This window comes from Equus quagga, chromosome 5 (genome assembly GCF_021613505.1).
Source record: "Equus quagga isolate Etosha38 chromosome 5, UCLA_HA_Equagga_1.0, whole genome shotgun sequence".
Taxonomy (NCBI): Eukaryota; Metazoa; Chordata; class Mammalia; order Perissodactyla; family Equidae; genus Equus; species Equus quagga.
In genome coordinates this window covers 2,978,531-3,004,234 of record NC_060271.1, presented here as the reverse complement: position 1 = coordinate 3,004,234, position 25,704 = coordinate 2,978,531, and the positions used below count along the sequence as shown (strand labels likewise).

Here is a 25,704-nt window from a genome sequence, read left to right as displayed (position 1 = left end):
GTGAATAGGCGGGTTTCTTCACCTCTTTTTGCTACCTCTGTCTCTTTGCTAATGAGCAGTTAGGCTGACAGAAGTGGGCCAGTGGAGAGGGGGGCAAAGCTGCATTGCTCCACAACTCCTGGACTTGCCCCACTGCAATGCCTTGGAAAAGGCTGCGCCGATAAGGATAATGAGGTGGAAACTACTTCTGTTTATTGAGCACCAGCGATATGCCAGGCACAGGACTAGGTGCTTCCTAGTACATTCTCTCATTCAGTTCTCACAAAACCCTTTCAAGAGAAGGTGTCGTCACACCTATTTTACGTATTAGAAAACGGAGGCTCAGAAAAGGTAAGTGACTTGCTCATGGTCAGTTGGTAAGTGAATCTGGGATCTGGACCCACTCGGTCTAAATTCTCATACCAACGCTCTTTCATCTAGAGGATACAGGTGAAAGAATCATTAGGCATGGTAATTAGTGAGGTCAACTAGGTCAGCCACCTCATTTTACAGATTGATAAACTGAGGCACAGAGTACTAGGCACTGATACTTTACACAGCGAGTAAGAAATAGATTCAAGTCAGGAACTCATTTCTCTTGCTGCTCAAATCATCACCTTCTTACTTACTTACAACAGTCTTGAAGGAGGGGTCTGTGGGCTGAGCCAAGGTAAGATGCAGCCAAAAATACGGCACCGCACTTTCCCTTGTTAGACATTCTGTATGGCGTTCTCCGTCAGCATGTTTTGTATTGTTAGATATTTTATGTTCTGAACTGGACTCTAAACTTCTGGAAGGAAGGGATGGGACCTCATATTTCTTGTGTTTCTCTGAATGGCCTACTGTTCAGCTTCCTCTTTCTGCACTAGGGCCTGACACTATACCCCCTGTAGAAAGCAGTATTGTGAAACCATAGAGCTCCAAGATTGGGATGCATTTTTATTCTTTCTGCCCTTCCTTCAACAAGCATTTATTCATCGGCAGTCAAAGCTGGGTCAGACAATGTTTTCACAGCTCTCTTTCTGTCTCTCGGATCGGCTCTTTCAATACAGTAGGCAAGGTGACCGCTTGATGCCCGCAGTTCCTAGCAACTTCAATAAAAAGAAACTGTCTTTTCCAGTAGTTCCGAATGCAAATCCCCAAGGAAGACTATGATTGCGTGAGGTGAAGTCGTGAACCAGTCCCTGAATTAGTCATTGCAAATTGGCAGACATGGTGTCCTGGGTGGCCAGCCTGGTTCTTACTCCCACATCCCCGTGACTTAGGTGTTTCGGTCAGCCCCAACTGAACCCTGAGCTATGTCACAAGGAAACAGGGGATGCCATGACCAGAAGAAATGCTGCAAAGAAACAGCGACAAATATCTTCTAAAAGTGCCTTCTGTGTCCGTGACCTTAGATCAAGCACATGAAGCCAAATAAGACATGGGTTCCCATTAGCAGCCCTGCCCCCATATGCAAATTGCTCCTAAACTAGTGGGAAAGGTAAACAAATAAGTGGATAATCGATCACAACCTTATATGACAAGAGCCAGGAAAGACGGAAGCACAGGGAACTGCAGAATACATTGCTGAGTTAGGGAAGGCCTTCAGAGGTGGTAAACTATGAATCGTGAAAGATGAATAGGTACTAACTGGTTGAAGAAGAGGGAACAGAGGTCCTTCCTAGCAAGTAGGAAGACCCCAGAAATCTGTTGTCTAAACCTTTCACTTGATGCTCGGAGGCCCTATTTAACATTCCAGCTGGTGATCGTGCCGCCTCTGGTTGAACACCACCGTTGATGAACAAATCCCCTAAAAAGACAGCTCTTTAGGCAGCTCTCAATCACTAGACAGCTATTCCTTATGTTGAGCTGGGATCTGCCTGCACAAATCCTGGTTGATTGACAGACAATGAATGTGTCTGGTTCAAAATCTGATTTAGTACCGATACCGGAGCCTCCTGCAGCCAAACAAGTATGGGGGAACCATCTGCAGTGGCGACGTCTGGGATCAAGCCAGCTGTCACAGTCCTGCATCTTGTCTACAGCAAGCACAGTGTGGACAGGATTTCCAGTGCAAGGAGACAGGTGAGTAGCATTCCGGCAGGACAAGTGCTATGCTTGTCAAACTTAATGTGCAAAACAGTTATCCAGGAACTTGTGAAAATGCAGACTCCTGAGCCCTTCCCCTAGAAGCTGTCATTCTGTAGGTTTGGGATGGGGCCCAGGAATCTGGATTTTATGTCAAGCCACCAGCCTAAGTAATTTTGATGCAAATTTTTAGGAACATCTGTTGATTCACTTAAAAATGGTACAATTCACTCATTCATCCATTCATTGAATAATGGCACATATTATGTACCAGGCAGTGTGCTACCTGCTGGTTACATAGAGATGAAAAAATATGCCTGACATCAAGGTACTCCTAGTCTCGCTGGGAAAGAGACCTACAAGGAGTCGATGACAATATTGTGTGATAGCCAGTGTAACGGACTATCATATGGTCCATGTGATACGTCCGTGGTCCAGTTGGACTCTCTGGCAGGGGGCGCCCAAAGCTGCTTTGGGGTGTCCGAGCAGGCTTCAAAATGGTACTTGAGCTGAGACTTAGAAAATAACAAAGAGTTTTCCAGGAGAAAGAATGTGCAAAAGCATTGGGCTTTAGGGACTGGCAACCAGTGCAGGATAATTGCAGGTCAGGGCCTTGCGAAGAGAGGCAGGGGATGGGCCAGGAAGGTAAGCAGGGACCGGACTGTGGCATTTGGAAGAAGGGAAATGGGGAGCCAATGGAGGATAAAGAACTGGGGGATGACATGACTAGATTGGCATTTTAGAAAGATCACTGGGCTGCGGTGTGGAGGATGGATTTTAGAGGGGATCCTGGGGCAGGCCCTTAGCTGAGGGGCTGTGGGTGGGAGACACTGAGGCTGGAAGGAGGGCAGAGGCAGTGAGGAATGGAACAGGACGGAGAGGATTGAAGGGCTATTTCAGAGGTGGACCGGACTTGGTAACTACGGATGTGGGTCGTGAGGAAGAGCGAGGAGTCCCAGAGGCTCTTGAAGCATTCGCAGCCTCTCCTCTCTCAGGTCGCTGCCTGAAACGCCACCTCGTGTGTAATGGAGACAGGGACTGCCTTGATGGCTCTGATGAGGATGACTGTGAAGATGTCAGGGCCATTGAAGATGACTGCAGCCAGTACGACCCGATTCCAGGATCAGAGAGGGCGGCCTTGGGGTGAGTCTCTGCCTTCTGGCTGCTCAGGGCCAAGGAACGATCTCCCTTCAAACGTGAGTATTAGTTTTGGGGACAGAAGAGGGTCTTTTTGGAGGATTCCACTGGAGTGCCTCCTGTGAGGCAGCTCTCACGGTCCCCCTAAGGTGGTGTCTTAGTCTGTTTGGGCTGCTAGAACAAAATATGACTGACTGAGTGGCTTATAAACAACAGAAATTTATTTCTCACAGTTCTGGAGGCTGGAAGCCCAAGATCAGGGTGGCAGCATGGTCAGGTGAGGGCTCTCTTTTGGGTTGCAGACTTCTCATTGTATCCTTACGGGTGGAAGGGGCACTGTAGGGTCTCTTTTGCAAGAGCACTAATCCCATTCATGAGAGCTCCACCCTCATGACCTAAGCACCTCCCAAAGGCCCCACCTCCTAATTCATCCCATGGCGGGTAGGGTTTCAAAATTTGAATTTTGGGGGGACACAGACATGTGGTCCACAACAGGTGGCTTGCCCAGTCTCGCCTATTTAACACAGCTCATGCTTTCCCCTCCATGTCTCTACCTGAGGGTCCTCCTCTCCTTTCACCCCTTACCACTCTACTGCTCACTCCTTTCACCCCAATTCCATTCCCAAGGCCCACTTAAAAAGCCACGTCTTCCATGCAGCCTTCCCTGATGTCCCCCAAAGATAGCTCTTCTCTGACCCAAGCACACTTTCCGGTAGCCCTGTTCACATTCTGCTTTGCACTGTAGTTGCTGGTATAACCAGGGCTACAGGGCTAATGTGCGACCCAGTACAAAGAAAATGGGCTTTGGCGTGAGATGGAGAGGGGCTTGAATCTACGCTCTGCCATTACTTACTTACACCTCGCAGGCCACAGTGTCCTTATCTGTTGAGATTCAACCAGCCTTGATTCTAACGTCTCTTCATCGTATACATTAGGTTCAGGTTCAGTTCCTTGACCCTCTTTTCTTCTTAGACTTAATAAAGTCAGTTCCTTCTTTCTGGAATGTCATTCCCCATGTTTCTAACCTGGTTAACTCCTTACATAGTGTTACGGGCTGAACTCTGTCCCCCTAAAATTCACATGTTGAAGCCATAACCCTCAGTGCGACCATATTTGGAGAAATGGCCTTTCGGGAAGTAATTAAGGCTAAAGTCATTAGGGTGGGGCCTAATTAGATAGGACTGATGTCCTTATAAGAAGAGAAAGGGACACCAGAGCTCTCTCATCATGTGCACAGAGAAGAGGCCATGTGAGGACACAGGGAGAAGGCATCTGTTTGCAAGCCAACAAGAGAGCTCTCACCAGAACCCAACCCTGACAACACCCTGATCCTAGACCTCCAACCTCCAGAACTGGGGGAAAATCAATAGCTCTTCTTTGAGTCACCCAGTCTGTGGTATTTTGTTGTGACGGCTCAAGCTGAGTAAGACACGTAGGCATTGCCTTCTCTAGGCTCTCTTCTTGACACCCTCCTCCCTTCCTAGACGCTGTCTAGGCTGGCTTCGTCCCCTCCCATTGATCCCAGAGTCCCTTGTGTGTCCTGCCCTCCCAGTGCTTCTCCAAAAGGGCTGGGACATCCGTTGGAGTGTCGGTCTGCCCAGGCTAAGAGCTCCTTGTCATCTCTGCTTCCCCAGCACCCAGCACAGGGCCGAGCTCCTAGTGACACTTGGTGTTGTTACTTCCCTGCCACTCTGTCTTTGCTTTGGGTCTTGTCCCCTAACTTGAATGCAAACTCTTTGAGGGGAGAGGCTGCTTCTGATTCATCTTTTCCATCTCCTCTGCCTCTTCAGAGCTTTTTCTATAAAAGCCTCTCACTGAAGATTGGTTGAATTGAAACAAATCAATATGACCAGCTAGCTCTTTACAGATGAGGAAATGGGGAGAGTAGTAATAACCACGTAGTCACCAAGCCCTGCTGCATCCCACTCAGGTCGGGCGTGGGCTCTGGGAAATGCAGCTCTCGTTCATCATTTCAGGGCTCGGAGATCACAGCCCACCCACCAGATAGGACAGAAGCCTGTAAGTGCTGGTGGACACACATAGGGAGAGTTGACCCAATCCTGTTGTCTTGCCCACTGATAGTGTTGCTGTGCTAGGGCTGCCATAACAGAGGGCCACAGACCGCGTGGCTTAAGCAATGGAAATTTATTTTCTCGTAGTCTGCAGGCTAGAAGTCTGAGCCCAAGGTGTCAGCAGGTTTGTTCCTTCTGAGGCTTCTCTCCTTGGCTTGTAGAAGGCCATCCTCTCCCTGTGTCACCACCTGGTCTTTCCTCTGTGTGTGTCTGTGTCCTTATTTCCTCTTTTTTAAGGACACTAGCCATATTGGATTTGGGACCTCCCGCATCCCCTCGTTTTTACTTAATTACAACTTTGAAGACCCCATCTCCAAGTGCAGTCCAATCTGGAAGTTTTGGTGTCAGACTTCAACATATGAATGTTGAAGGGATATGATTCAGACCCAACACCAATAAAAGGTGATTCTTGTCGATTTTCAAAGTGACTGTGAGATGAACAGAGTAGAAGCATGAAATATGGAGGTGTTGACTTAAAAAATAATTCCCTCCTTTTTGGCAAAAAGATTGCAGACCATGACCTTCCTGCCATGTGACTCAGTCAGGAGCCTTTCAAATACACATCCTGAATCGTGTACTTTGCCCACACTGAACACTGAAACCAACAGAATGGCTCCTGCTCTGCTCCCACCAGCTGACATTTTGATGGTTTTCCTATTCATCTCAAGGCCTTAGAGGTCTTTCCTGATATCCCCTTTTCTTTTTTCTAATATAAGCATTTCCCCGTTTTTAATTTTTATTGTTTCAGAAATAATACGTGTTTGAGATAAAAATGGAAAGTCGTCCTTCACCCTCCCCAGCTGCACCCCACCAATCACCCCTCCCACTCCCTCCCTGGAGGGGACCTCTGTTATCAGTTTGGTGTGGGTACCTCCAGACCGTGTATAAATGCACTTACGATATACATCATATGGAAAATATGCCTATATGTATTGTGCATTATAAGTGTATTTTACACAGATGTGATCATACTATACATATTGTCTGTAACTTGCTTTTTCCACTTAATAATATATTTGGAAAAATTTCCCCCATATTTTCTATTGCCTTTATCTAAGCAACATAGTGTTCTAGAATAGGGGTCAGCAAACTATGGCACCAGGGCCAAATCCAGCCTACTGTCTGTTTTTGTAAATAAAGTTTTATTGGAACACAGCTCTCGCCCTACAATGACAGAGTTGAGTAGCTGCAACAGAGAATTATGGCCTACAAACCCTAAAATATTTACTATATGGCCCTTTATAAAAAAAATTGCTGACTTTTCTCTTACAGCATAACTATATGAAATCTGACTACTTCCTATTGAAAGGTAATTGGATCGTTTCCTATTTTTTCCCTTTTATAAACAATGCTGCAATGGATATCCTTGTACACGTATTTTTACACACCTATGTGATATTTTCACATAGATTTCCAAAAAGTGGAATTTCTCAGACTATGTCTTTTCATTTTCACCGGGGCTTCTGCAGCCAGGATACATGTAGGCTTTACTTATACTTAGAGGTTATAGTACAATCTTAGGGCTTATTATTCCTTTGAGTTTTTGTTTGGCCTATTAGAGACCCTGTATTTACAACCTGCAGGCAGAAACATGTTCAACAGGGGGAAGATAGAAACTGTAGGGTGGAGTAAAGGGAAGGAGTACAAATTTTAGTGTCAAAAAAATCTAGGGAAAAAAATCTAGCTGTGACTATAGGTAAGTTATTTATTTTCTGAGCTTCAATTTCTGCATTTGCAAAATTGTCATGAGGTTGAAAGTTAATGTATGGTTGAAAGTTAATGTATGCTAAACGTCTGGTAGAGTGTGTATTCAATTCATCATCGCTATTATCACATCACCTCCACTAACATGAAGAAAGCGATGGAGAAAGGAAGAGAAGACAGAAGTTAACATACATTGAATTTCTACCATATGTCAGCTGCTCTGTAATTAGCTATTTATTCCTTTGAGGTCGGTTTTATTTACAGTTCTTTCTCTGCTCATCTTCTTGACTTGTGCCTTTTCACAGAGGGCATAAACAAGCATGGTAAATGCCATGCCAGAGATGATCACTGATGCCATGGGCACGTAGAAGAAGGGACAACTGTCTGTCCCGGATAATCACAGAGGAGGCAAAGTTTGAGTTGGGTCTGAAAGGCTGAAGAGGAGTTGAGAAGCAGAGACAAACAGTCATTTTATTCTCTATAACATAGAAGGCTTTGATGGTCAGGTCTGGGAACTCCTAGCCAAGTCTAAACGTTTTTGTGCAGTTTAACTTTCCCTCTTTAGAAAATTAAAACTGTATTTTACCTGTTTAATATTATTTTTACTTAAATGTGGTAAAACCGTCCATGACCTAAAACGTGGAACCTGGTTAGATAGATGTGAAATACTCCAGAGACAGCAGGTTGGGAAATGTTTCTGGATGAGTGTTGGGCCAGGGGAAAGGAAATACTTCATGTTGAGGATCTAACAGGTTCCAGCAACTTCGCTTCTGTTTTACTCTAACACTCACTTAGACTTCACAAAGCCATGAGAGGTAGCTTCGTTACGTCTGTTCTCCAAGTGAGGGAAATGAACCTCAGAAATCTTCTAGATCGCGTTAAAAGCCACACAGCCAGTAAATGACGGAGCTGGAAATTAAACAGGAGTCTCCTGACTTCCAAACGGGGCACCTCCAGCGGTTCGTGTGCCTCAAAGACCGCAGCCTTTCGGAGGACCAAATTCTCAGCTAAGCATCTCTTTTTTAGCAGCAGAGACCTCTTCTGAAACAATGTGAACAAAAGCAACAGGAACATTTATTCAGTACTTAATATGTGCTAAGTGCCGTATGATGTCTTTACGTGTTTTAACACATATTTAACTCTATGAGGGTGGTAATATCAACTGCTTTTTACAGCTGATGAAACGGAGGTACAGAGAGGTTAAATGATTTGCCCAAGGTCACACAGCTAGATATGACAGAGCTGGGAAACAGGCTTGGACTCTCAATAATTGTGCACATTCCTCTCTAACGTCTTCAACAAATGTTGAGTAGTCCCTTCTATGTGGGGGAACTGTTCCAGATGCTGAATGGAGCTGTCTGGCTGCTCCGGTTTAAGGAAAACTAGGGGCCTAGGCCCAGCCCACTCAGCCTGCCAGTGTGGCCCTTAAGGTGCTTCAAGGAACCCAAGGGCTCTACAGAACAGTCAAAGAAACCCTGCTCAAACCACCAGCTACAACATCTTCCAGAGGATATTTTGTGTTATTTTTGCCTTTCCAGTGTTCTTTCCCAGAAGCTGCCTGCCTTGTCACTTTAGGTATAATATCCTGACCCAGGAAGAAAGTCAGAGTGTGTATGACGCCAGGTACTACGGGGGCCAGTGCGAGACGGTGTACAACGGGGAATGGAGGGAGCTGCGATATGACCCCACCTGTGAGCGTCTCTACTATGGAGATGATGAGAAGTATTTCCGGAAACCCTACAACTTCCTGAAGTACCACTTTGAAGTAAGTCTGAATGGGGTGCTCACAGGCCACAGTAGGGTGGGGCAGGGAGGGAGAGGCTCTTGGTGGAGAGAGATGCTTGCTTTGGAAGATTTTATTTCCTGTAGAGCTTGCAGGTGGCTGAAGGTCCCTTTTCAGATGCCCCACACATGCTCAGGGCTGAAGGGTGCTGAGAGACGTCATGTAAATGTGACCACCCAGCTGCCAGATCTTGGCTCCATCCCAAAATCAATAAAATAGATTTGGGGCCCTATTCTCTGGGCTACTAGTCAGAAGACCTATTTCCAAGTTGTGACTTTGTCAGAACATAAGTGTCTAAGACATTGAGCAGCTCACTGTCCCTCCCTGGGCCGGATTTCCTAAGATGTAAAGTGGGGTGCCCAACAAGAGGTGGCTGGGAGGGTTCCGAGACCTATTCCCCTGCTTCCCTCTTGCGGAAGCTCTGGGCAGCTCCACTGATCACTTTCACATCTAGGTTTTCTGTATACGATTTTGTTCAAAGAAAGAGTTCTGCTGTTGAAAAGTGCTTGCAAACTGCTGATGATCCCTAAGATTCTCTCCCTCTCTAAAATTCTCTGCTCTCCTGGTCACTTGGAGCATAGCCCATGGTCGGCTCCAGAGTCTGCTCCTGACCACTTGTTTCTGTACTGCTCACCCTCTGGGTGAGACATCCACACAGCAAACTTTCCCTGGATGCTTATCCTGTGTCAGATCTTCTACTTCCACACAAATTCTCCCGTTTAATCCTCATAACAACACAACGGGATGGATATTCTCATTGCTCATTTTAGATATTAAAAAAACCCAAAGACTTAGAGGGATAAAGTGTCAGGCTCAAATCTGTACTGCAGTAGGCCGCAGACACAAGATTCAAACCCACATCTGAACTAAGTCTGGCCATATGTCACATAGAAGGGAGGACAGATGATATGCGTTATATAGTCATACATGTATATATTCTGTCTATAAAGAGAGATGACGTGATCCGAGAATTCTCAACAACTATCTAGCCACATGTCCCCTCTTTTATCAAGAGTTTAATCAGAGAAAAATATTGACAGAGGATAAGGCTAGGCTGATGGAGTCTGTTTTTATGAAGTTGGCTCCTCCCACCACATTTCCACTTCCTCCATCAGGCCTGTGGTAAGCCAAGATGGAAGACACAGACAAGACCATTTACCGGACCTTGAGAATGGTCTAGGACCTATGTGTCAGGCAAGATAGACTAGACTATGCTGTGGCAACAAAGGACTCTGAAATCCCACTGCCTTAAAGCAACAATGCCCTACTTACGCTACTTGTCCATCCTGAGGTAGAAAGGAAACTCGTCATCACAGGACTCAGGACCTAAACTAATGGCGGCTCCATCTCAATAGATGCTCCTGTGACCGCAGAGTGAACCCCTCATGGGCTCTTAACTCTTGCTTCCTTGGCTCAAGCAAGGCATGAGACCATGCCTCAGTTCAACTTGGCAGAGAAACACAGCCCTACTGTGTGCCTGGAATGAAATAACAGAACATTAGTGGACAGCACTGAAATGTGTCTCTGCCTAGAACTATCACCGTCTGCATGGCTTCCTGTGCCCTTCCTCCCAGGTCCACGCCCAGACGTGGCTTTCAGTCTGTCCATTGCAGAGCCAACGATCTTCCCTACAGGAAGGACATTCCAGCTACAGAGAAATCCGTGCTCTGAACAATATAGCATTTTATCAGAATCATCTGTGTGTGCATTTCAGTAACTGTTTTAGCAGTACCGCTGAACACTAACTACACTGCTGTATTTTCTGTATTTTGGTGAATATCAATCTGATGCCTGGATTAGCCTTTTAAAAGAATTATTTATAATAATCTGAAATTTTAGATATTTTGTGAAGCAAAGATTTAACTATTAAGTGTGAATTGGAATGTAACTCTGTGTGCACGAAGCTAACGTCTGTTTGTTTCTTTTCAGGCCCTTGCAGATACTAGAATCTCCTCAGAGTTGTACGATAATGCAAATGACCTTCTTTCTAAAGTAAAAAATGACAGGTCTGTGTCAACTGGCGTGACCGTTGGCGTAGGCCTCTCATCCACCCCTGTAACAGTGGATGTGGGTGTGTCAAACTCACAAGGCTCTTCGCTCTTGGATAAGTTAAGCAAGTACAATAAGAAGGTATTAAGACATAACGCCTGTGTTGTGCAGTGTTCCATAATCCACACTGAACACGTATTACCTTAACTGCATTAAAAAGTACAGTAGTAATTGAGCCTTCATTTGCTTGTGTGATTGGAAATGTCTGATCAGTGCTAATCATGTTTGTTTTTCTTGTTACGCTTTTATGCACAGAATCATCATGAAGGGAATAAAATTGAACAATAAGTCTAGAACTCTTATCACCACAACCCATCCTTTTTCACGGTTACCTGGAGCAGATAGGGAAATACTCAGAATGGTAATGTCTTAAAGAGAAGTAGCCAGGCCCTCTACATGAGGCTTGGAGAATTCTAAAGGAGCTTTGCTTTTCCACATAGATCCAGAGCTGGAGTGCTCAATCTGTGTTTCATTTACTCATCAAACATTCACCACGAACTGCCTGCTATGCCGATGGGTTGGGCAGTGCTTCCTTGAAGAAAGGGCATCTACCTAAACTGAGATCTAAAGACTAGTACGAGTGGTCCAGATGGAGGGAGGCAGAAGTTAACATAAGGGTGTTCTAGGCCTGGGGAAACAGCATGTGCAAAGGCCCGGAGATGAGAGAATGCCTTACACTAACTTGGGATTGAAAGTACTTCAGTTGGCTGAAGCTCAGGGTGGGAAAGGAAAGTGGGGAGTAAATGAAGATGGAGAGGTAATCGGGAGCCAGAGAAATATTTATTGAATTGATTAGAAATTTACCAAAGGGCCTCAGTAACATTGGTACCAGAACTGTGGGTTTAGTTTGGGCTCAAAAAATTATTTTGGATGATGAAAATAGAGTTACAAAAATTAACTTGTTCAACAAATATAAATTCCATTTGGGAGATTGGTTACTAATTAGCTATTGATCTGAAGGGGAAGTGCTGCTCTGAGATCTGGCTTTTACACGTTAATGTGGACTTTTGTAAAAGCGGATGACCTCTTCCAACTTTCACTGTGGCTTGCGATCAGTCAAGGTTTACGTCACCTGGAAGTAATGCCCATACTCCCCCTCTTCCTCTTAAGCCAATCCAACATCACCCCGGTCCTGTCTCTTTTTGATTATATCAGGATCCTGCTTTGCTTTATTATTTAATAGTGCAAGCTTACCACTAGGACGTACGCTCCATGAGGGCAGGGGCCTACCTCATTCAAGATTGTGTCCTCTGCACCTAGCACAATGCATGTGACTACTGGCGCTCATAGACATTTGTTCAATACGTTAAATAAATAAATAATATTGGCATTTCGCCACGTCATCAACCATATTCCTGAGGATAATTTTTAATGGATACGTAAGACTGTTGAAGGAGGTTGCTTGATGCAGTGCTTTAATTAGAGCAGGGAGAAATGTGGGGGTGAAAACGGACCGGGAGCAGAATAGAAGTGAGGAGCACAGTGATGCACGTTGTGGTAACTAATCCAGCTGCGAGTTGATGAGAACTTGACCTGGACAGGGCAGTGGGGACAGAGATGAAGGCGTGGGAGAAGAAGCTGGGCACACACTGGTGTCTAATACATGCTTGTAAAATAATAATATGCCATTTATGTATTTATGCTCATATATTTATATGTCAGTATATATATTTCCCACAGCTACCTAAAGCTGACTTTTGCATTATCTCGTATGCTAAAATGTATACTCTTTGTTCTTTTCCTCATTCAATGGCGGTTGTTTCTGTTGGAAGGAATACAGCTTCCTCAGAGTTTTCACAAAGGTGCAGACTGCTCACTTTAAGATGAGGAGGGACAATATCATGCTGGATGAAGGAATGCTGCAGTCACTGAGGGAGCTTCCGGAGCGGTACAATTACGGCATGTATGCCAAGTTCATCAATGACTATGGCACTCATTACATCACGTCTGGATCAATGGGTGGCATTTATGAATATATCCTGGTGCTTGACAATGAAAAAATGGCATCATTTGGTAAGTAGAGCAGAAGCTTTATGCACACAGTGGTCGGTGCAAACACCAGGACACGGTTTGCGGTTTTCTTAGCACTATGAGCCCTCTATGACCTCGTTTAGTCTCATGACGACCTATAAGGTAGCATCAGTAGTATTTACAGGGAACTGAGCTCCAGAGGGTGGAATGACTTGCTAATAAGTACCACAACCAGACTTGTTTGGTCCCCTAGAACTATGTGTTTGCTATTACACTACAGTTACCTCTTTAATAATAAAGGATCTTTGGGATTTTGTTATTTGCGATGTTAAAAACTTATTTTAAATGCAGATTCATGGTTAGTGGAACTGCCATACAATCAGGCAGTGATACCAGAAACCTGGCGTTGTCGCAGATTCCCCCGTCTGCTTCACCCCTGTACGTCTCTAAGATCCTTCAGCTCTTTCTCCTGGACAGCTCTCCTCCATCCTCTCTTCTCCACGTCCACTCCTGCAGTGGTAGGCTGGGTTCTCATCGTTCACTTACTACTGCATTGGCTCCTAACTGATCTCTGGGGGAAGGCTCGCTCCTTCCGATCCATTCTGAGCAATCGCCACTAGAAGGCTCCTTCTACTTCACAGATCTGATCTGATGATATCACTTCCCTGCCTAATATCCTGACTAATTGAGAATAAAGTCTAAACTCCGTAGCACGACATCAACAACCTTCATGGTCTCACTCCAAACTACTAGAACAGTGGTTCTCAAAGTGTGGGCTCCAAGTGGTAGCAACAACTTCACTGGGCAACCTGTTGGAAATACACACTCTCAGGCTCCCATCCGAAACCCGCTAACTCAGTAAATGGAGCGGGCCCAGCAGTCTGCGTCTTGACAAGCCCTCCAGGCGATTCTGATGCTCACGACAGTCCCAGAACCACCAATCTCGTCAATGAATGAGAGGAAGGGTGAGAGACCGACCCGGATTTCAAAGGCCAGTTCCAATTCCCAGTTTCAAGAAGTTCCCTGACTGCACTAGCCCAGACAGCCTACTTTTTTCCTTCAACACGTTCGTACAAGTTCCACACTGCTTAGACTTTAAAAAATAATTTTCCAAATGTTAATATTTTTCTCCTCATTTAGATAGCAAAATCTTTGAAAGTAAATAGCATTTCTGACACTTTTCTCTCTCTTTTATTACTCAACACACGGCTTATTACATAGTGAGCGTGCAAAACAAGACATGGACTTTGAAAGGGGGCCATTAATTTAGATTCCCGGCTAGGGTCATTCATTAATTCACCCATCTATCCATGAATGGACTTTTCTATAATCAAATATCTATTGAGTATCTATCATGTGTTTGTGCTGGGGGATACATAGTGAGCAAATCTGAATATGGCTCCTACCGTCCTGCAGAACAGTACTTTTCAAACTGCAGGTTGCTACCCAATGGCAGGTATTGAGATCAATGCACGGATTACCAACAACGTTTTCAACAACAGCAACAAAGGACGAATAGAAAATATCATAGTGGATTGTAGGCTGTCAAGATAAGTTATTGCTTCAAGAAACTTCTTCCAGTTAATTAGAGACATGCATACACGTACAGAATCATGATACAGAATAAATAGTTTAGTATGGATCAATAGAAAAAAAGAATCTGAAAAATTTAATTCAAGTGGGTCTTTGTAGAATCATTTGAATATGTAAGGAAGGAAAAAGAGCTAACGTTTGTTGAGCAACTACTATGTTCCAGGTGCTGTGGTGTATATTCTCATTGAATTTTCTTGGCAGCACTTGGAGGTTGGCGTTATCCCAGTTTTAGCCCCAGAAATTATGCGGCTCCTCCCAGAGGTTCAATATTTGGCCCACGGCTGCAGGAAGCCAGCATCAGAGGCCTGCACCTACGGTCTTTCCACCATGTGCTCTTAGGGGAGCCTTTCATTCGGGCTCGTCTTTGGTGTTGGGTTACTAATTAATTGCCTGGGGTATCTCGTGGCCCCTCCTCTTTAAAATCTGTGAGGCAGAAATGGGCTTCCAATGTGGTTAATATTCAAAAGGAGCCCACCAGCAAACTGTCCTGGGGCTAATTACCTCAGCTCTGTTTATAGAAAACCATATGTCCGTAATAGCACAATTTGCTATTTGTGGAGAGCTGATTTTCTATAAATCCGGAAAGTTAGTGTTGCTTTTCTATAAATATGGAAATGTGCTAATCATCACCTCATCTGCTGGAGACTGCTAATAAATCAGAATGTCATTTACATATTAACCTACAAAGAACAAAAACATCTACCTTCTTTCCCTTTGGCAAATGGAATCATGCACACCCTCCCTCCACGCTCATGTTTGGTGTCTGTCTAGTTTTCTCTTTGTGTCTCTCTCATCCCCTCTCTTACTCCCTTTCTTTCTAGGTGCCTCTCTCTCTCTCCTTCTCTCTCTCTCTCTCCACCTGTTTCTCTGTCTTTCCTCTTTGTCGCTGTCTTTTTCTCTCTGAGTATCTTTGAGCTATACGACTTTAATAATATTTATATTCTCTTAAGTGCTTGTTTCGAAGAAACACTCCGTGTGGTGTACATTCATGTCCTCAAAGTGCTGAGCTTGGTATGGGATGATTTAACTGAACACATCAGCTGGTTTGCTCTGGGGGCATCTTTTGTCCTTCGATTTGCCTCAGATCTGCTCTGGGTTCGTCCCAGAGGATGCACAAGGCTGTTTTCTTCTAATGCGTCCTTTAGATAAAATGCTTCTGCCCCAAAGACAGCATGAAACCATGCATCAAAAACCAAGGGAAGTCTTGGATGTTGGGGAGGTGATGTTAGACTTCAATGGGATCCTACACTTTCCTCAAGGGCTGTGGGCGACAGCTTTCTACCTTCTACAAGAATCAGGATGGCTTTGGGCTCAAATTCCTGGATCTAGACTTTTTTCTCCTTCATCCCTCCTTTGGAGATCTTATTATTTGCCTTTATAGCAAGGTATGACAGAGAGAATAGTGTATTCACCATTCTGGCTTCTCTGGAGTCTGGCCCAGTTACCGAGCTGGCGCTGTACCTTGGGCAGGTCAAGTACTTCATGACCCTTTCTATTCACGTATGTTTCCTGCCTCCTTTTGCACAGGCTGTGCTGTCAGCCTCCAATGCTCTTCCCTGTCTTGCCAACCTGACAGACTTCAACTCATCCTTCTGAACCTTGTGCAGGTTTCTTCCCCTCTGTGAAACCTGCCCCTTCGCCCAAGTTTTGTTTGTTCACACATTCATTCATTCAACCACGTTTATTGAGTTTGTGTCATGTGCCAGGTGAACAAAATCAATATGGTCCCTGTTTTTGTGGAAGAAACTAAATAAACAGCCAAAAATCCATTTGTCATCCTTGGTTCCTTCTTTACTTCCTGTTCCCCATTAGCGAGATCTGTTGACTTTACTTCTAAAGTAAACGTGAAGTAAAGTAAATGTGACAGATGTGGTATCTGTCCTTCCCATCTCTGTTACCGTCTGCTTAGTCCAAACCAGCATGATCTCTCACTTGGACGTGTTGGAGTATGTGTTTTTTCTTTTCTTTCCTCCCTTCCTTAAATTATACAATATGGTGTTATCAGCTATAGTTACCATGTTGTACCTTAGAGCCTCAGACCTTAGCCATCTTATGACTGAAGGTTTGTATCCTCTTACCAGCCTTTCCCTATTTACCCCACCCCGCAGCCCCTGGCAACCACTTTCCTATGATTTCGACTTTTTTTTTTATTCCACATATAAGTGATACCACACAGTACTTGTCTCTCTCTGTCTGGCTTCTTTCACTTAGCATAGTGGCCTTCAGCTTGATCTATGTTGTCATAAATGACAGGATTTCCTTCTTTTTAAAAGCTGAGTAATACTCCATTGTATATCTATATTACATTTTCTTTGTCCAGTCATCCGTTTTCTTGGGTTGTTTCCATACTTTGGCTATTGTGAATAATGCTACTATGAACATAGGAATACAGATATCTTTTCAAGAGAATGATTTCCTTTCTTTTGGATAGATACCCAGACAGAGGGATAGCTGGATGGTATGGTATTTCTATTTTTAATTTCTTGAGGAAGCGTCATACTGTTTTCCATAATGGCTGTACCAGTTTACATTCCCACCAACAGAGCACAAGAGTTCCCTTTTGTCTACATCCTTGCCTGCATTTGTGATCACTTATCTTTTTGATAATAGGCATCCTAACAGGTGTCAGGTGATGTCTCACTGTGCTTCTGATTTGCATTTCCCTGATGATGAGTGATATTGAGCACCGTTTCACATACGTGTTGGTCATTTGTACATCTCATTTAATCTTCCATTGATTCTATGTGAGAGGAGAGGTTTCCTTACTTCTACAGATGAAGGAACTGAGACTGAAAAGCCCTATCACTAGTAAGTGAAAAATACCCAAGATGCTCTGAGCTGCAGTCCAGGCTTCCTTCCTTTTTATCCCAGCTGCCTTTGTCAGGACTCACAACCTGGGAATAATTTTGACTTCTTCCCTTTTTCTCCACACATATCTCATTAGTCACCTCCTCTGTATCTACAATCTGTCCTGTCCTCTCCATTCCCGTGACTACTACTCACCATGCTGTGCCACGTGCCCTCTGCAGGGTCCCTCCAGCCAAGCAGTGATGTAAAATGAGAAAAGTATCAGAGGGTAGACGGATATTCCATAAATACCTTTGGGACAAAGATGGTAGGGGTCTGCTTCAGACCCCTTTTTTTTGCTAATGTAGGTAGGGCTTGACACATTTGTTTCAGCTTCTGTGCCCTTTGCCTCAAAATGCAACTTGAAAAAAGAGTTTCCTATCAGTTAAAGAATCTAAGTCCATCTGATAGGGTACCTCTGTCTATCAGGGATGCTGTCATGAAAACCACGCATGGAACAGAAGGTAAACTAAGAGTCCTCAAGATTCCACAGCTTCATGGTTCTCTGGCTTTTGGCTCTATTGAAAGGGCTCTGCGAAGAGCTTACAGAAAATGACCCCAGTTGTTGTTTCGCTCGTGTGGAAGCAGTAGAGTCCTGCAGCCTCACACAGGCCAGCAGCAGAGTGGTAGGGAGAAAAAGACTTCTCACGGACACAGCTTTGCCTTTTTTGTCGGCTTAACCCTTTAAAAGCTAACACTTCACATCTCTGGGTCTCAGTTTTCCCATAACTAATGTTTGGATAATAAACTACTTCAAAAGGCTTTTTTGAGAATTAATCAATACTTTTAAAAAGCACTGCGATAAGTAAAAAACTGCCTAAACAGCAGTTATTATTGTGGGTTACAGTTTCCAGTGGGATCAGTAGGAAGTAAAGCCATTTGGCCGAGGTTTGCGGAATGAGGAAGTATGCTGGTGACGTGGTACAAGGACTCCAGACTTTGGCGTCAGACATGTCTGGGTGGGGGTCTTGGTTGTACCATTTAGTAGCTGCACAACCTTAATGAGGGTAATTAATTCCCCTCAACCTCAGCTTCTTCAAGACTCAAATAGGAATGATAAAAAGGGTTTGTTTGAGAATAATTCCAAGTCCATCTTGCATGATAAGTGTTTAAGTAGGTATTTTTTCCCTTTAATATGGGATATCAGTTTAGCATAGTGGTTGAAAACAGGTTCTCGCACCTGCTAGCTGTGTGACCATGGGCAGGGTATTGACTCACGTTAGGTCTCAGTGAGCCACCTGTTAAGCTGGAGGCACTAATGGCAGTTACCTCACAGGTGGTCGTGAGGAATAGGTGAACTTATCTACAGAAAATACTTAGTGCAGCGCACACTCTAATAAGCACTCAGCAAAGCTCCATGGCTGAACAAGCTCTGAATCAGATTGCCTGGATTCAAGTCTCGTCTTTACCGTTTGTCAGCCGTGTGGCCCTCAGGCCAATCAGTCAGCCTCTCCATGCCTCAGCTTCCTGTTCTTCTAAGTGAGACAAGGACAGGACATGCTTCATGGGGTTGTTGTGAATATGAAATGAAACTATCTATGTGACATGGCATATAGTAAGAGCCAAAATGCTTACCTGTTACTCCTGCCCCATGTTGATGTTGTTATTACCACATGTTTATTGTTGCCAGCTTTCTGGTTATTAATTCCATGATGTTATAACTGTCCCAGCATCTGTAAAGTGGTGAAGACGACCTCTCTCATGGGGCCCTGCAATTGGTCAGCTCCGAAACACTGTTCAGATGGAAGGGAAGTCGTTACCGTGATGTCCGGCCTGCAGTGGCCAGTGCTTTGCTGTAGACTTGGGACCTCAGCAATCGTGCCTCCTCCCCCACCTGCCCATGTTTTTGATCAACGTCATTCATTTCTGGCCCCTAGAGCTTCATCCAGTTTTGGAGGGCGTGCTCCTCCCATTTATCAAGGTCACTTTGAATTCCCATTACTATCTTTCAAAGCGTTAACGACTCTGTCCAAATCAGTGTCTGCGTTCCGTCCTTCCTCCCGTTGATGGGTGCCAGATGACAGTGACCCCAGGGAAGCCCCTTCCAGCGAGAGTGCAGTGCTTTCAGCCAGTCGCTGATCATCACCTTCCAGATAGGGTCCTTGGAACAGCTGGTCTACCGTCTAACACACGGGGTAGGAAACAGCCACAGGGACACAATGAAGACGCCACTAAGTTGATGTCAGTTACAGTTCTACATTCTCTTCCACCCTCCTCCTTCCCTTCGTTTACTCATTCATTCCTTTAGCTTTTAATTTAAGAAATGTTTACTAGCGTTTATTGTTTATCATTATAGACAAGCACACATAACATGGCAACCACTGTCTAGACACCAACGTGGTCCTTCTCATCAAGGGTTTATAGAGGATTCGAGGTTTCTCTTCGTTATAATCGTCTCTTTACAATCAGGGATGATTTATTATGTGAACAGCCAAATTGGTTACCACCTAAAATGAACGAACAGTTTATCTTTTTACTCACTGTACTTACAGTTAACTGAACTATTTGGTTTTAAGAAAATATGTTTACTTGTACTAACTCCCATTATTGGGAAAGTACAACACACTCACATCTGGTATTCAAAATGATCTTCGAGGACTTGTATTGTTATTGTCCCCAAGTTTATAGAGAGAAAGCTGAGGTCCAAAGAGCCAAGTAAACAGCTCAGCGTGATTCAGTGGTGTCGAATCAAGGTCTTCCGATGTAGGGTTTATGGACTGTTCCTGTGCTCATCGCCCCCCCATTCCCCACACGCTCCGTCAATGTCTGACTCTCCCTACCAGAGCTTAGACTCTGGCAGTGGTGGTAAGACAGCTGATGTTTACTGAGCATTTTACTGTGTGGCAGACATCTGGTTAAGCGCTTTCGATGCACTATCTCGTTTAATCCTCAGGAAAGAATTTACAAATTTACCCAATTTTCAGATGAGGAACTGAAGCTGAGCGATGTTAAATAACTTGCCCAAGGTCACAGTACCTTTGATTGGTGGGGCCAGGGGTCAAACGCAAGAACTGGGCATCCTAACCAACATGCTACGTCTCGGAGACGTTTTACGTAGGATGTTTTCAAACTGTAGGCCACAGCCCATTAGTAGATTGTAAAAGAAATTTGGTGGGTCCTGACCAGCATTTAACAAAATGAAATAGAATACAATAGGCTGGGAGAGATCAGAGCGCACCAGGCTAAGCGTGGTTAAATATTGAGACTTACTTTAGCTGGGCACGTGTGGGTTGGATCACAGCGCCAAATGCGTTGCTTACTTTCGGGGGTAGTCAAAAAGTGTTAAAAACTCTGACTTAACCCGGTGTGCACCGCTGACTATAGCCATGTATTTAATCACTTTAAATAAAGGAAAAATCATCAACGTCTAGAAGGAAGTGTAATAGTTGGGGTTCTCCAGAGAACCAGTAGGATACGTATATACATGTACATACACATGAAGAGATTTATTTGAAGGAATTTGCTTACACAGTTATGAAGTCTGACTAGTCCCAGGATCTGCAGTCGGCAAGCTGGAGACTCAGGAGGGCCTATGGTGCAGCTCCGTCTGAGTCCAAAGGCCTGAGAAGCAGGAGAGCTGCGTGCGGTGTGGATCCAGTCGAAAGGTTGGCAGGCTTCAGACCCAGGAGAAACTGATGTTTCAGTTGGAGTCCGAAGGCAGGAAAGAAGCGGATATCCTAGTTTGAAGGCAGTCAGGCAGGAAGAATCCTCTCTTACTGAGGGAGGGTCAGCCTTTTTGCTCCATTCAGAAGTTCTAATAATAGGATGAGGGAATCCACTGACATGAGGGAAGGCCATCTGCTTTACTCAGTCTACTGATTTAAGTGTTAATCTCATCCAAAAACATCGTCGCACGAACACCCAGAATAATGTTTGACCAAATATCTGGACACTCGTGGCCCCGTCAAATTGACACACAAAATGACCCATCACAGGAAGGTAGACGAGGGGAAAAGCTAGAGGCAGACAGAGGTAACAACTGCCAGGACAGGTGTGGGAAGCCGTGTAATGAAACAGTTCATCCAACCGGAAATGAAAGGACAGCGGTCCCTGAGCTCTAGCATGCACGTCGTCTCATTTAAGCTCCCAGCAGTGCCTTGAGCTGTGTTTTATGGCTGTCCCCATTTTACAAACGAGGAAAACCAGGCACATAAAGGCTAAATGACAAGGTGGCACCGCTGATTGGAAGCAGAGTGGACTTCAAAATGAGGATTTTGAATTCCCAGTTCAATGCTTCTTGTGGTGCATCCGGGTATTTATTTCACTTACTGTCTTCTTTAAAAAAACATTAAACTGCTTGTGGTAGCTTTGAAAGTGGTTAAATCAGGTTTAAAATTAGCTAAGGGAGGATTATACTGAATATTCATTCCTAAAGGAAGTATGGGGTCAGTTTGACCCATTGGTTGGGAATTGCAACTGAAGGAACTGTCAAAGGTTAAACTGACCAGCTTGTGTTGTCTGTTCTGAAGCTCAGGTTGAGTCTTTAGAGCCAGGAACAAGCACGGTGTGCTGGCTCCCATGGCACTCAAAGAGACTCATAGGCCAGAAAACGTGTCCAAGCCAGCAATGGCAGGTGGTTTTAATAGAAAATGCCAGCCGGGCTGCTGAGTTGAGGACTGTGACCCCAGGCATGGGCTCAGCCAGGAAGTGCGATGATCCATTAGTGACTTCTGTCAGAGGCAGAGGCTGACCCACAGTAGAGCCTCATTGTCCTTCTTGCTGGTGTGGCTCAGAATCCAAGCCCCTATATTCTGGGCATCCCCTGGGGGTTTCCTTATATTCTGCAGAGTCGGGGGTGGATTCCTAAAGGGTCTGAACTGGGGGAACAGGGCCCTGGGCTGTGTATTTATTATTCTTTTACGAGAATGAGACAAAGGCAGCCTCGATGATCAAGCGGTAGATGGAGAGTGACTGGGGTGGGGTGGGCGTATAATTTAAGTCCCTCAAATTTCTTATACTTTCCACCACATTTACATATTATTGCTGTTGTTTATTTATAATTCTCTTTCAGGAGGGTTCTGAATACAGCATTTTCCCTTGTAACCCAAAGTAGGGCACAGGGAACACTCAGTCTCTGAGGAAAACCCATAATCTACTCTCCCTCCCTCCATGCAGCCATCCACTCATCCAGTGACTACTCCCTGAGATCCCGTAACTTCTGGGGACATGGGGAGGAGACTCGCATATCCCTGCTCTGGAGAAACATGCAGTCAGTTGGGGGCTGAGAATTATATATTATGATAAATACTCAAATAGAAATAAACACAGTAAAAGCACAAAGGAAGGAGCAACCCACCCTTTTGGACCCTCCCACTTTCTAGATTCCAAAGACATTCAAACCTGATCATCCAAAATAGTGAGAGTAGGAGCTCGCCCGATGGAGAAGGGAGCTCGGGCTTTCTAACAGAAGGAGTTTAGGGAGAGTGGCTGGCACAGCCAGCGGGTGAGGGTGAGCAGTAAGAGACAAGTGTCTGGGTTCACCCAAAGGCCAGACACTGCTGTGGAGGGCTTGCCCCTGAGGCCAGTGCACAAATGAGAGCAATCCTGTGGCTGGGTTTTGGCAGGAAGAGTGATGATATCAGCAACCTGGAAATGGCGTCAGCATTGGCCTCCAGGGAGCCCCAGAGAGGATGACAAGCTTCAGAATAGCAGGCTACTGGGGCCGTGCAAAGGTGAACATTGAGAACAGGAGGGTCCCTGCCACTGGACAAAATGGCCAACGGTCAAGTGAGCACGCTCTGGTCCTGCTCGGCCCTCCAGCCCCATTGCTCATCGTTGGGTTGGGCTGTACTGAGCTCCTTGCTGGTCGCTTGACTGGATCATACTCGCTTTCTCCTTGGGGCTTTATAAGAAGGAACGCGCTGCTGCTTGTACCTGGAACTCTGCTCCCCTCCCTTCACCGTCTCTTCTTTACCTGGCTAATGCTTACTCATCCTTGGCCTCTGTTTAGATAGGACTCTTCCAGGCAGTCTTTCTGTCTCCCCAGTTCTGGGTTGGAAGCCTGTCTTGGGTGCTTCAGTGCACCTGGGACTTAGCTCTGTGTATCACACTATTGCAACTGCCTGTTTCCTTTATGCATCTCGATGGTGTGCCCCCAGAGTCTTGCCCATAGACTGAGGCTGACCCACAGTAGAGACTCAGTGTCTTTCCACCTGAGGTGGTTCAGAATCCTAGCCCATATACGCAGGGCATCTTCTGGAACTTTTCTTACACTCTGCAGAGTCCAGGGTGGATTCCTAAAGGGTCTGAGCTGGATTGGACAGTGGGGAGGGTGAGGTGGGCAGGAACCTGATTGTGAAGGGCCTTATATTAATGGCTAAGCAGTGTGGGCTGGCCCACAGGTTTTTTGCTATGCCTGCTAACCAACCAATCACCCTGAACAGACAGGCACTAGATTCTAACAAGCTCCAGGCTTTATCCTCAGTTACCATGACAACCAGCCTTCATGGTAATGGATGGTATTGATTGACTGACAGACTCCTGGTGTCTTGGCTCTGTCCCCACCCCCCTTAAGTAATTTGCATACACATGGAACTGAGAGACTCTCAGCACCATCCTCATTTTGTCCTGATTCTGAATTTCCACCTCTCTCATTGAAAACAGCCTCAACCTTAAAGGAGAAATAGGTGTGATGATGTCAGAACTACTCCCCGAGCCACCCTTAGCGCTCTCTCTCTCCCACAGGTGAGGTAACATGGCATGGAGAAAATTGGCTTTGGGTCGAGACCTTGGTTCCATCCCAGTTCTACTATTTATTTATCGTATAATTTGGGGCAGGTGGCTTAAACGATCTAAGCCTTGATTTACTCATCTCTAAAATAGGAAAAATTGTACCTGTTGTGGAGTGATGTGTGACTATTAAATGAGATGACACAGGGAAAGTCTTTGCCTGGCACATAATAGATACTTATCAAATGTGGGTTTCCCTCGATCTCCGTCAGTCCCTCTCGCTCAGTTTATACTACAGCTTACACTGCAGAGAAATTGATGAAAACATTTGTTTTCACAAACTCCTCAGGCTCCCTCATTCTCTAATTTTCCAGTTCAGAATCAGGAACCCAGTCCATTCTATGTATGCTGTGGCATTTCTGACAAGCGTAATAATAGTAAGCCTTGACCGTGATTGCTAGTTCTGAGCCAGGCACTACCCTAAGCACTGTCCTCAGCCTAGATTAACTCATTTAACCGCCACAACAACGCTGTGAGGTAGACAGTGTTAAAATCCCCATCTTACACATGAGAAAACTGTGGCACAGAGAGGTGAAACAATTTGCCCAGATAGGAAGTGGGCATGGGTGAGTGAATTCCAGCTCAGGCAGTCTCCATTTCAGAGCCTGGCCCTCGGCTGTACTGCCTCTTGTCATGATCAAAATCGTCTAGAAGGAGCAGAGTCCCTGAAGATAGCCCCATACCAGCCAGAAGGGAGCCTGGGGTTGCAGTCCCCACGTTGCCCATTGGGAGCGTGGATTTCTTTTTCTAAGCTGCTTTGTAGGATGAGCTGGTTGTGGAATGAGGGATTTGGTAAGGCCACTGCTACTCCTGCCACACAATGAGCGTTTCCCTGCAGAGTGACACTAGTGAGATGAAGTGGAGTGTGCAACAAATGTGGGTATAGCATACCTTGCATCAAACTCTGATTCTTGGGCTGGTTAGTCCTGTAACTTTGGACAAATTACCTTACAATAGCAAAAATTACAAGATTTGTTGAACACTTAATTGTGCCAGACTTATATTTGAAACTATTATCATCCCTGTTTTACAAATGGAGAAAATAAGGCGCAAAGGTTCAGTAAGTTACCGAAAGCCATACTGCTTCTGAATGGGGGAACTCTGACTCCAGAGTTCACACTTTTAACCACCATAATTACTGCCTTTCCCAACCCCAGTGAGCTTGTAACACAGGTAAATCCTCCTGGCCCCATAAGATCATTGTGAGCCTCCAATGAGATGATGCAGATGAGAGTGCCTTATAAAGTATCACCTCTTAATCAAGCATGAGATATTACAAAGATGTGATTTGTATCATCAATTGAAAGATGACCTGTGACTCCAAAAACATTTTAGAGATGTTGTCTAGATAGATTGGAATCAGCCCATCCCTGAGCACTCCTGGGGGCCTTGTCACATGCCAGGCTCTGTGCTGAGCACTGCAAACCCAAGAGATGACTTTGTAAGTTTGCAGTATAATTGGAAGAACAGACCAAGAAATTGACAATTACTAGGATACGCTAAATACTATGCTGGAGGGAAGCAAGGGGACACCTGGGGGACACATGGATACCATGGGGACACAGACATGGGGCATTTGGGAGTGAGGAAAGGCTGAGTGGGAAGAGCTGAGTGGGAGAAACCCAATGAAAGAGGTAAGGGGGCTTTCTAGTCAGAGGGAACAGCACATGCAAAGCCATGGAGGTACTGATACTATTGTTCTCAGTATCTTGGGAAGAAGCATGAGTTTTAGTGGATAAACAGAAGCACAGAGAGGGCAGGTAAGTCAGC

At 45.1% G+C, this 25,704-nt stretch overlaps 1 protein-coding gene across 1 annotated transcript in view; it reads left to right on the top strand.

Annotated features, from left to right (window-relative positions):
* Positions 1 to 25,704, top strand: part of C8A (complement C8 alpha chain) — a 66,193-nt gene that overhangs the window by 25,482 nt on the left and 15,007 nt on the right. Inside the window, exons 3-7 of the mRNA XM_046663487.1 lie at positions 1,902 to 2,046; positions 3,045 to 3,192; positions 8,538 to 8,727; positions 10,675 to 10,875; positions 12,567 to 12,807. Of these exons, the coding sequence (XP_046519443.1) occupies positions 1,902 to 2,046; positions 3,045 to 3,192; positions 8,538 to 8,727; positions 10,675 to 10,875; positions 12,567 to 12,807 (925 nt within the window). The remainder of the gene's footprint in view (positions 1 to 1,901; positions 2,047 to 3,044; positions 3,193 to 8,537; positions 8,728 to 10,674; positions 10,876 to 12,566; positions 12,808 to 25,704) is intronic.